The 13,229-nt window shown below is 38.6% G+C and overlaps 1 protein-coding gene across 1 annotated transcript in view; it reads left to right on the forward strand.

Moving 5' to 3' along the window:
• LOC121732639 (tudor domain-containing protein 1-like) overlaps nucleotides 1–13,229 on the forward strand; it is a 31,400-nt gene extending 18,171 nt beyond the window's left edge. The window contains exons 10-16 of the mRNA XM_042122590.1: nucleotides 211–305; nucleotides 6,316–6,427; nucleotides 7,501–7,644; nucleotides 9,244–9,350; nucleotides 9,871–9,975; nucleotides 12,438–12,646; nucleotides 12,987–13,229. Of these exons, the coding sequence (XP_041978524.1) occupies nucleotides 211–305; nucleotides 6,316–6,427; nucleotides 7,501–7,644; nucleotides 9,244–9,350; nucleotides 9,871–9,975; nucleotides 12,438–12,646; nucleotides 12,987–13,137 (923 nt within the window). The 3' untranslated portion in view covers nucleotides 13,138–13,229. The remainder of the gene's footprint in view (nucleotides 1–210; nucleotides 306–6,315; nucleotides 6,428–7,500; nucleotides 7,645–9,243; nucleotides 9,351–9,870; nucleotides 9,976–12,437; nucleotides 12,647–12,986) is intronic.

Genomic DNA, 13,229 nt, shown 5'->3' on the forward strand with positions numbered 1-13,229 from the left:
TACCATTAGACGATCTGCGTGCATCGTCCAATAGTATCGTCTCATAGCACGAAGCTTCGTACGATAGACGCATGTGCGGCTGCGGCGTTAGACGAACACTGTCTAACATTGATTTGACATTAGGTACCCCAACCAAATTACGTAGGTCCCACCAACTGCCTATGAATCAATTCCTGAGTTAATATAATTAATTTTTTATCACTAATTCAGGTCCCCCAAGAATTCGCGTAAAGGCTGAGCTAGATGACAGAAACTTCGACATCACCGCCTGCCCCGAGTATGAAGATCCCGTAGAGGCTGTCACGGTAAACTGTCCATGTCCAAGATTTTACAAACACATATCGCTATCCCTTTCACTCGTGGACAAATACAGCAATAGCAATATTTTGTTAAGTAATAAATAATAATATAATACAGGGTGTCAAAAGACCGCTTCCGATAACTTCGTGGGGTTATTATAGGGCATGAAATATATCCATTGGTGCAAGAAATTTTCATGTAATCGCCAGTTTTTAAAATAGTCAAAATTTTCAACACGCAATGTATAATGCGTGCAGTTAATGAGCGATAATATCGCCCGCCGCCAATGAATGAAACCCCGGGCCGAGACGGCCCCCCCGCGCCGCCCGCGCCGAAAACCGCGCGCGCGGCTATGCGCTAGTCATGAGTTAAGACAAAACAGCTGATCGTGGTGTGCCCTATACCCTAGCCCGTAGGTAGTGAATAAACCACCAATATTGTAATGATTATTAAATTACAATAGTTTTCACGATTTAACAAAATGTTACAATTTATTAATTACCGTTTCTCAGGTTTTTACTCAAAAATACTCAGTTTTTACTTCCGGCCAAAAAGGAAAAGAAATCATAATTCACATCCGATCATCATCCGATTTACACATCTGTAAAAATACATACACAGTTACCTACTGCACCTATCAATACCTATCAATGGAAAACATACGTGATAACATGTTCACTGACCTGTGATCAGCTGTCTGCTTTTATGAAATGCAGTTCGAACTGTGCTCCATGATCCATCTAACTCGATGTAGATTGCACATAGACATAATATATATACTGTCGTAAAGACCCCCTGACAACTCGAAAATGCGTGACCATTTTTGATCTGTCAATGTGTGCGTGTGCTAGTGATGTATATTTTACTATCGATAGTATAGTATTTTGCTATCGATAGTTTAGTCCGTTCGAGTTATTTTACCTGAGTTTCTATAAGAAATAAATAATATGCAACTTTGATAGATTTGTATTTCAAATTAGGTATCATAAATTTTAATTGGCAAAAAAAGGTGACGATTGAAAAGTAGATACACATTTTCTTTTGGAATGATTTTTCAATCGTCGGATATGTTATGACATGAGGTTCTTATAGGGGTAAATAATTTACACTTAACACATTATAAAGTTACTTATTTATTACTCAGGTAAAATCTTTCTGGTAAATCAGTCCTTACATTGAAAGTAAACAACACACATAGTATATTATATTTTATTCTTAAATTAAATACATATTATAAAATATCATAATATTTTATTACAATTATTTTGAACCGACTTCCAAACAGGAGGAGTCTAGACGTTCGCCTGTGGATATATTTTTATGTATGTTCAACGATTACTCCGCCGTTTATGAACCGATTTTCAAATTTTTTCTTTTGCTGTACATTGTATTGTTCCGAGTAGGTATCATGTTCACAAAAGTGGTGGTCTGGTGATGGAAACAATGAGAAATCGAAGTGACTCCTTGATATTCAAATGGGAACATATGGTCCCAGAAAACGTTCAAAATCTTTCGATTAATAAATTTAAAAAAGTAGTCAAAGAACGTTTTGTGCCAAAGTCAAAATGATTTCATAATTGATGGCACATCTTGGGAGTAGAATGCTGAATGACTGCTTGCAAGGCTACTTCTACATGACTTACAATTATTATGTATCTATCTATGTTTACATTGTATAATTTTTAGTTACAGCATTGTAAATTTTGTTTTAAAAGATTATTTTTTTTTCTCACTTTTTTTGGTAAAAAGTGGGCGTGCGAGTTTCTTACGCCGGTTCTTCTCGTCGGCTTAGTTACCGAACCGGTAGTAGGCACCATGTATTCTGAAAATATATTTTATTTTAGATTTGTTCAGAAATAAAGCAATTTTGATTTTGATTTTTTAAAACACCAACTGTAAGTATAGAAAACGTTAAGGACAGCTAAAATGAGTAAAATTATTATTTTTAAACGAAAAATTAAAACCAACTTCCAAGGCAATGACAATAGTAATATTATACTTAAATGAACTAAAAAGTATTAAATAATTCTTATTCTGTACTCAGTATAATTCTGTTCTCAATCTTCATTATTTTGCAATCGGTACCAGCTAACCTAATCGCCAGTTCTCTGACAGAATAGGTATAACAGCAACTTATATACTTAGGACTGGTACCGACTTCAAAATTATGAAGATTGAGTACAGAATAAGGATTATTTAATACTTTTTAGTTCATATAAGTATAATCTTAAATGAACTAAAAAGCATTAATTGCTTATAATTGCTTATTTTTAATAATTGCTTCAGTAACAAGTGCAACAGTATGTCAAACTTACTGGCACAAATAAAGTTGGGATAGCTCCTTTAACCAAAATAGTATTTATTCTAATTTTTCTTTAAAAATTTTCATTGAAATGTTTGCTACATATTGTTGAATTTTTCTTGGGATTCCAACCAACACGCCCAATTAATTTCAGCCATTTTCCTCTTATTAGAGGATCTTGAGGGAATCTGTAAAACAAATGATTATGATATATAAATATAAACCTTCCTCTAGTTTTAGAGTCACTCTATATTATAGTAGTTATATTATATTAGCTATATTATAATATACTATTAGTTAAAATAAGATAATATGTCCTTTTAGTCCGGCCGCACATTATCCGAATTTGTGATCATTAAAATTCGGACGCCCCGCCCCGCTCATACATTTTGACACGTCAGAAATTCTTTTAGTATGATGGGTCTACAACAAAATGTACAACAAAATGTACTCTGTTCAGAGTGCGTTCCGCCGGGCGTCCGAATTTTTCTGATCAGAAATTTCATATAATGTGCGGCCGGGCTTAAGGTGATAAATATAAAGGTAAATGATTTTTATTTTAGATTTATGTTATTGTAAAATATCGATAAGCATATCGATAAATTTGATTCAAGCACTAGCGTATATGTAAGAAATTTTGATGAAAAATTTTTCTTCAAAATTTGTGTAATATAGGAACAATAGTACCTTTAGTTACGCAAAATATGAAAGTAAAAGGGAGGATTCACAATATTTTATTTGAAACAGAGAACTAAAGACCAGAATATAGCAAAAATAAACACATCGTAGCAATTAGGACATGAAGATTAATTACGGGTGAAATGTATATTTTTCAGGATTATTCCTATGATTTACACTGCAATCACTCACAGCACAAGTTATTATTGTTATATATAATAGTATTTGTTGAAAATAACATACGATTTAAATAATAAATTGCAAATACCGAAAGGGCATAAAAACGATTGACGACTTTTGACGACCTGTCAAATAAAAGTTGTTACAATTTTCATTAGACTGCCTCTCTCTTTTCATCTTGTTATAATTCCATAAAGGATTTTCTTCTCTCTCGCACTCTTTGTTGGTCTTTAGGTATATATTATGTCTATGAGATTGCAGAGTTATTCAACACTTAACAAAAGTAATTACAGGAGACATTCCAATTCTTTAAACACTTTTTATTGCACTGTTTAAACCGCACTATCGTCTATCGACGACGATGTTCACCTGTTCCTTAAAGCATCGCACATTCATCGGACGTATCTTGTCACGGCCCGTTATTAATTACAAACATAAAAAAAAAAGTTAACAATACACAAAACAAGCAATAATATGACAACATCTAAACGTAAAATTACAAAACTTAAACAAAAACGTCACAGTACCTACACCAGCACGGCGCGTGTTAGACAGCCGACTGAACAAAATTGAAGAAAAAACTTTGTAAAATAATAGGGATGTATCCCTGTGCAATGTGAATATTTTGAGTAGTCGATAATTTTTTTATCGATAAATCGTATTAATTGTTTTACATACGAGTACGTATTGATTACTGTCAAACTAAAAATAAACAAATATTTACTCAATATTAAGAAAAGCGACAATAATTAAAAGTTATTTAATTAATTAGGTATTAAAGTATTTTAGACGCGCATAACGCGTACCACGGTATAACAATCACTTTATCACGATAATGTAGGTATCGAATTTAAAAAATGAGATGAGATCTACTAAATAATAGTTATAATTATTTTTATTATTTAATGGTAATTTAAATATCGACTAAATAGTATTGAATTTATAGGGTACAACACTTAGATTGTCCTTGAAATGGATTAGCGACACGTGCGTCGGCACCTGCAGAGCGGCGCGCTTTGTCGGCGCCGCGATCAAAGCAAGCCGCCTTTTGTCGGTGTCTTTTGACTACTTCCGAAAGTCGATACACGACGAACATTATTTCAAAAATTAAAATAGATTTTTTAATTTAGTAGCCATTTGAGCATTGAGGTAATAGGTTGTTAGAGTTGTTAGGAGATAAGTTTGATTTTTTAACAATTACTTCAAGTATCAAAACGTGGTAGTATTGTGTAAAGTGTTAATAATTGATTATTATTTCAGTTGTAATAAAATACTTTGTGGTGTGAATTGTGATACATTTCGTTAACGAGAAGTTTTTTTGACGTTCTTGGTGGTGACTGGTCTTATTGCTTGGTGTTAAGGACTATTTTCAAAATGCATAAAGAAGTAAGAACACTTGAACTCAACATTTTTCACGTAAGTTAATTGCCAGTTTTATGTATGAGGTTTTTTCGTGTATCATCTGTTATTTCGATTGATAAGTGACGATTGCGGATAAACAGTTCATCCGCATAGGTTTCGTTACTTACGATAAACTTTTTAACGAGTCTAATAATCTTAGAAGTTTGCCATACTGTCGTAAGTTGTTACACATGCACAGACAGTTACTTACATTTTTCTACATGAGCTACCATTAAACTCTTAACACTGCAAGTAGCTTAGATGAGAGGTCAGAGGTCAGAGTTCTAAGTTCCACGTCATGGTGACCTTCATGGGTTTGAAATTGAAAAGACATACATTAGGGTTTCTGTGTGTTCTGTCGTAAGTCGTAACTCGTAGTGTATCGTCATTCGTCGCATACGACCTTTCGACTTAGCGTGCGTAGGGCGGAGCTAACAGCTGATTAACGCGGTCAACGTTCTCGGGTTTGTACCTACTCGGAACACGAGAACGTTGACCGCGCGCTTGCAAATGCTTATTGGGGTAAAAATAATAAAATTTAAAAAAATATTTTAAAATATATATTAATTATAAAAAAATAAAGAATAAAAAATTTAAAAAATTAAAAAAAAATTAAAAAAAAAATACATATTCGTAATCAGAAAATGTAGTATAATCATACCCCAAAGTTATCGGAAGTGGTCTTATTACACCCTGTATAATATCTATGGATGCTTCATACCACGTCAGTCTGGTACCAGACAATGGAAATATATTTAATACTTTAAGAGTTTACATATATTTAAGATTTTTATTATATCATACACATATTTAATACACATCCAAGACCCAGGAACATAGGAAACATTTTGTTCCGTCGGCTGGATTTGAAAACGTAACCCCCGGCTTGGACGCTGACGACACGCTCAACCACTGAGCCACAGAGGTCGTCAAAGTGAAACTGTTACACCCAAAAGAAACTTTTAAGTCTGATTTGATTTTTTTTAATCACCCTAGTGAGAAAAGTTGATTGGTGATTGGTCCCTAGCATATATGTATATGGCATGAACAGTGCTGTATACCTCTGGACTGGGCTGTACATACTTGTGAGAATATCGTACTATGTTCTTGGATATTTAAAATTACCTGTCACAAGCGATATTTGAGGAGCTCTCATTTGCTTGGGATAATACTTAATAAATCATTCACAATTGATACAAAGGCCATTTTTATTATAGTTAGATAAATTATAATTAAAGTTTAACGTTGTTAGAGGCGGCCGAAAAGGAAGATCTTCCGACCGAGCGAGATAGCATACTCGGTCAGGCCGAAGCCCACTGACGTCATTTCAGACGTGGTATATATCTTGCCGTTCTCCGAAACTTCGATAGCGCGATGTAGGATTGTTGGACGAATTGTGGGTACCCGCCACAAAAGTAAAAATCGTTTTAGTACAATTAATCAAATGTCAACAGGGGTACCGTAACAGAGACGAGATGGACATATGCATGCACTACAAGGGAGGTCCGGAGAAGACTTGCTTCAAGGGAACAAGGTGCAAGAAGAGACATGTACTGATGCATCCGGGTAAATATGTTGATGTGAACATAAGCTACCTTACTAATATCTTTATTTTTTTTTAACACTTTATGCAGTTGTTATATAGTACTTATTATACTATTTTATCCTAGTCTGATGTTGTTAGAAAATGGCTTGATAGACAATGACATAATAGTATAGGACGTATTAGTATAAGTAGATAAACTATAATTTGAATGACTGTATAAAATTTGCACGCCACCCAAAGGCAAAATAAGAGAGCTTGATGAAATAACTTTAGCATCATATTGTACCTTATTTCAGCAAATAAACGATTTCTATTTCGTAACATTGTACATATAACTGTTCGGTCAAACATAAGATATAAAAAATTAAAAACTACACTTTTTTTTTGCTAACTGTATTCCAGTTTTACAATATTTTTAACTTGATATTATAGAATTTCAAAGTATGAACCACGGCGGTTGTAGGTATGGTAGTGGGGCTCGCGGCGTTCCTCGTACCGCGCCGCGAATGTTTCCGTGCGTGTGAGTGGGACAGAAGAGCGCCGACAGCTGCGATTGTAGCGATGTTCGGAGCTAACGCGTATAATAACTACATATTATAGAGTTTACGCACAGATATAGATCAAGATAGATACCGCATGCCAATCCATTTGTATGAAAACGAGCGTGCCACTTTTTTCCTACCTAGTGTGACGTACTGATGATAAGAAACGTGTCCATTATCAAGGCTAACGTTTCTTTTCGAATTCCTACAGCTCAATACGGCACAATGAGGCATTTAGGCATTTTTAAAATTCCGATTGACGTCCGATTCCGATAGCAGACTAAAGAACAGACTTTCGAAAGACGAGCATTGCTCGTCGTTTGGGAACGCGATATGGCACGCGAAGTTCTTACACATGCGGTATCTATTTTGATCTATGTCTGTGAGTTTACATAATAATATGTCCTTTCCTGTTCGTCAAAGTATACCTGACCAATTTTCACCTTATTCCGTTTAAGCGTGAAGAGCTAACAGACATACAGACACACTTGATTTATAATATTAGTAATATACCTACTGTAACTGACAACTAAAACTGTTTGTCTCTACAGACGGGTGGACGCTAGACCGCGTCTCCGTGCCGGTCCACGTGCCGACGCCGCTGCTGCCGGCGCCGGGCTGCTGGGTGCGCGTGCTCGTCACACACGTCGCCTTCTACAACACCCTGTACGTCCAGATGCAGGAGGACCAGCCAGGTGCGTGGCAGTGGTGAATGGTGAAGTGTGGTGACTGGTGAACGGGAAAGTGTGGTGACTTGTGAACGGTTAAGTGTGGTGAACAGTGAAGTGTGGGGACGGCTTAAGTTTGATTAACGGTGGTGAACTGTGATTAACGGAAGTGAAGTGTGTTCCGAATTTTGGTGACGCGTAAGTCCTATCTTGGGTGAAATGTGGTCCTAACTTTGGTGAAGCGTGTTTCTGCCTTCTAGTACTTTTGTTTAAGTTTCTACCAATGACATATACTAAACCTGGTACACATGTATCGTTAAAACTTGTGCATTTCAGGCACAGTTTGGTCTAGTATGAAGCTATATACTTCATTAAGACTGCCTTCACATTAGGTCGCGAGCCGCGCGGCTCGTTTTAGTATAGCAGTCGCGCGTCTGCCGCACTACTCGCGACTTAATGTGAAGGCAGCTTTAGTATTACATAATTATTATGTATATTATAGCTTCATACCAGACTCAGAAGTCAGAAATAATACTACTATTTTGACACTATTTGGGTAAGATATTAGGTCTATTCTTTCTGATCTATGCGGTTTCATTTGACATCTGCTAGTGCTTGTGCTAGTTTCATACGGCTTAATTAGCTTATTGCAGAAGAGTATAATTTAATTTTTGCTATTTTGCTTTTTTCACAATATTCACATGTTCTATTTTATTATATTATATTTCATATTATATTTTTCTCTATGGCTTACAGAAATAAAAATGGGACCAGCCGTTAAAATCAATATTTGCATAATTATTTTGTAAAGGAGATTTAATATTTGTTTCTTCCATTTTTGTTATCCTTTCCTTTTATATTGTTACAAAAGTAAGTTTGTTTTTCTGATTAAGAATAATTGTTTCTTTACTTCTGTCTTTTCCATTAAACTAACCCCCTAGTAGACAAGTAGCAAGCGATTATCGTAAACCCTATAAAAATGTATGTGATTTGACATAAGTCATTGCTTCGCTAGCGAATACTAATATCAAATCCCACACATTTTGTGGCTATTAGAAACTATGCTTTAAGACTGTTTTCATATGATATCTAATAATTATTCTGCTTATAAATTGCTTGCCAATACTATAAATACATAAATCTATAAATACCTAGCTACATCTTTCCAATTTGTTTTGAACTCAAATTATTGTTTATAGTAGGGGAGGGGATGGTGCTAATTTTGTAGTCACTCGAGCGTTATGGAGTCCTAGTAGGACTCCATAACAGCTAACTAAGAGCGTTTATTATTTTACTAGCGGTGGGTTCAGAAACTGCAGCCATTTTAAAGTTTTGAAAAAGAAAATATATCCAGAAAATTGCTTATTTAGGTTAATTATAAATATATTTTAGACAACAAGTACTTTGTTTTAATAATAATGTTATAGATTTGGGCTCCAAGTCCTGGTGACATGACTATGTTATACGTAGGTTAGACATCAATTTCTCATCAATCATCAATTTTTCATCAATCTGATCCGTTCGTTACAAGATTGATTGTAACGAAATACGACTTACGGTAGTCACATAAAGGTTCTATAGAAGCTGGAACCCACATAACTCCAAAAACCCCATAATATGTTTCAGAGCTAACCCCGCCGCGTTTCGGTGAGGTGCTGCCGCCGGCGACGCTGGAACAGCTGGTACAGGACATGAACAGCCCCGCATCTCGCACCGCCATGAAGCCGCTCACTGTGAGTATTGCGATAGATCGTTTCGATTTATTTATTTTTTAACGAAATAAGGGGGCAAACGAGCAAACGGGTCACCTGATGGAAAGCAACTTCCGTCGCCCATGGACACTCGCAGCATCAGAAGAGCTGCAAGTGCGTTGCCGGCCTTTTAAGAGGGAATAGGGTAACAGGGGAGGGTAAGGAAGGGAAGGGAATAGGGGAGGGTGGGGCTGTGAGAACGTGGTATTTCTCCGGTCGAGCCGGCCCATTCGTGCCGAAGCATGGCTCTCCCACGTATATATATACATCGCCAATCTTATGTTACATATTAAATTCTAATGTTGTTGTTACCAAACTCATCATCTATTTTTCATCTTCGAAATAACATTGTAGCTATACCAAATGGTGCATCGTGCATCGTGCATGGTGCATCGTCCGAAGAGATGTAACATTCTTTGATAATAATTACCCTCATAACATTTTACTATTTTCATTGTCATTTCTTACATTTATGTAGTTAATTTACATAATTCCATTTCAGTTGGCCCCAGCTCCGGGCGAGCTGGTGGCGGCTCTGTACCCACCCGACGAGCAGTGGTACCGCGCCCGCGTCATATCCCCCTCGCCCGGAGACCAGAACATTGAGGTAACGTGATAGATCATTGAAACCAGCAGGGTGATTAACGATTTCCGTTCGACTCCAACTCGGAAACCATGCCGCATGATGAAGTTTCCGAATCCATTCGGTCATTGGTGTTGTTGACGACCTCTGTGGCTCAGTGGTGAGCGCGTTGGCAGCTCAAGCCGGGGGTCCGCGGGTTCGAATCCCGCCGACGGAACAAAAAGTTTTCAATGTCCCCGGGTCTGGATGTGTATTAAATATGTGTATGATATAATAAAAATTTTAAATATATGTATAGTATAAAAGTATTAAATATATTTCCCTTGTTTGGTACCTATAACACAAGTCCTTTAGGTACTTAGCACGGGGCCAGACTGACGTGGTGTGAAGCGTCCATAGATATTATTATATATATTTTTTTATTGGTCAATACCAAGCGGCGAGCGTTGTGAGGTAAAGTTTCCGAATCGAATTCGAATGGCGTGTTAAGAATCAGGGCCCTGAAACCTTGCAAGTTCTAGTGGTATAGAGCGTGGCTCTTGGCGTTGGAAATAATATGCCATTCCCAAGGTTTGGTTAGGACAATTCAGGACATATTATTTTCTCTTTTTTTTGTGTGACACGAAAGATAATTGAAAAGTCTGTCCAGCGCCTGATCTCTCGTCGGTCCTGTCATCCGTCATATTGGGCTTTAAATGTATAGCTCTGAGGTGGACGCCGCCGCTCGGTGCGTGTCTAAAAAACTAGATCGAATTTCCTTTTGGATGCTACGATGCGACAAAGACACTAAAGCGGGGAATTCACTACCGAGCTGCCCGCGGGCCGCCCGGTCTGGCACAAGTCTGCCGCTTGCCCCTATTGAACACACACAGAACAGGCAAGTCAGTCGAATAGATAGAGGGCTACAGCTCGGTCGTGGACTCATGGACTCAATCTTCTTTGTAACAAATGATAGATTAGCATCGTCATTGATTTCTTTGGATTTTTCAATAAGTTCGCTGTATTAGCGGCATTACGTAGATCGGTGTTCATGTAATCCTTGCTTTTAACTTTCTACAAACAAGGATACGACCGGTAAATGGAAATAAACGAATGTCAAAATTGTTTTTGTTCCTTCATTCCGAAGTTTAGTGTTTGTATTGTTTATAATAATATGTTTTAAAATAATATTTTAAGTGCACTCCAGTCTCTCTCCATGGCGCGAATGACGACGGGCCGCCCGTCGCGACCATGCATGTACAGACTTGTCCGTGCCCGCGCGGGAAAAATGCGATCTCGCGGGCAGGCTGCGGGCACGGGCCAATGGGCATGTCTGTGCCCGTACCTAGGAATTGACGAGCAGACATGCGACAGACCTGCCCGTGACGGGCGGCCCGTAGCGGGCGGCCCGGTAGTCAATTCCCCGCTTAACTCACACACATACAGACAAGTCTTTTTTTATGAAATAGCTGTTGCCCGCAACTTCGTCTGCGTGTATGTATGTTATTAAAATCGAGATTTAGAAAATCAGGAAACTTGAACCTCAGATACTTATCGTTTTGAAAAATCCTTTCTTCGAAGACCGCTTGGCGTGGACAGGGGATGGGGGCAACCGGACAGGGGAAAGGAACATGTGACGGAGATAGAGGATAGACTTCAGAAGACGGGATTTAATGTAGGCATCTATCCCTCTTTAACCTACCTCTTATTCTCAGATTCATAATCTACAATTAAACCAGAACAAAATAACGCTCGAAGTTGTTTACTTACTTACCCACAATGTAATTTCTATATGGGCATTGGCCCACTGGCCACCACACATTCCCACCACTGTATCTCCTTTGGTTGTCGTTGTAAATTTCGAAGAGTTTCTTCAATTCCATTACTTATCAAGTCACCTTTTTAGGGTTCCGTACCCTAAAGGTAAAAACGGGACCCTATTACTAAGACTTCGTTGTCTGTCCGTCTGTCTGTCTTCAGGCTGTATCTCAAGAACCGTTATAGCTAGAGTTCTGAATTGCCTGCCTGTTGTCATTATTGATATCGAGCAAAATTAAAGGCCAAAAAAATTATGATTGTTGTATGGGAAATATTAGTTTTATTTTGTTTTTTTTTTATGAAATAAGGGGACAAACGAGCAAACGGGTCACATGATGGAAAGCAACTTCCGTCGCCCATGGACACTCGCAGCATCGGAGAGCTGCAAGTGCGTTGCCGGCCTTTTAAGAGGGAATAGGGTTATAGGGAAGGGTAAGGACGGGAAGGGAATAGGGGAGGGTAGGGAAGGGAAAGGAATAGGGGAGGGTAGAGGAGGGAATAGGGAAGGGGATTGGGCCTCCGGTAAACTCACTCACTCGACGAAACACAGCGCAAGCGCTATTTCACGCCGGTTTTCTGTGAGAACGTGGTATTTCTCTGGTCGAGCAGGCCCATTCGTGCCGAAGCATGGCTCTCCCACGTATAAAAGTCGAACGTATAACACTTCTCTTAATACGTATACGTTCCAGGTGCTATACATAGACTACGGCAACCGCGTGTGGGTGCGGTGGGAGTGCGTGCGCGCGCTCGCGCCGCGGTGGTGCTCGCTGGCGGCGCAGGCGGTGTGCTGCACGCTGGCCGGCGTCACCGTCGAGCCCCCCTCGCCCGACGCCACCGCCGCCGCGCGCGACGCCCTCGACCACCTGGCTAAGGAGAAGCGGCTGGACGCGCGCGTCGTGTGAGTACTGTATACATAGACTACGGCAAAACTGTAGAAGGGTATTCAACTCATTTGTTTCATCCAAGAAATTGATTCGGTAGCAGCGCTGTTTGGTCGGATTGTGACTTGTGCGAATTGCTCGTGAATCGTAATCTCTCAGTCGGGCTTGATATTATAACCCAACCAAATGACGTAACTTTGCCTTTTTGGGTGGTATAATGTGTACCTAAAAGGTACAATAGCTACCGTAACGTGTCATAATCTGATCGCGATCTACTCTCCTCACCCCACCAAAGAGACTAAGAAAAACTTCCCCTTCATCTGCAAAATGTCTGAAAAGTGTCAATTTCTGCTTCAGGGCGCGGGATTTCGACGAGCTGACAGTGGAGTTATACGACGAATCGGGCTTTAGCATCGCCGAGCAGTTGCTCACCAATCCACACGTCAAACCCAAACCGTACTCCATCCTGCCAGAGAACTACGAGACGCAGAAGATTATTGTGCCTTAACATACTGTAAATAGGGGCTATTTTTGTTCAGAGCATAATGCGACTCACTGCCGCACTCAGAAACGAATAATAATTACTCAACTGTAAATAAA

This window comes from Aricia agestis, chromosome 12, assembly GCF_905147365.1.
Source record: "Aricia agestis chromosome 12, ilAriAges1.1, whole genome shotgun sequence".
Taxonomy (NCBI): Eukaryota; Metazoa; Arthropoda; class Insecta; order Lepidoptera; family Lycaenidae; genus Aricia; species Aricia agestis.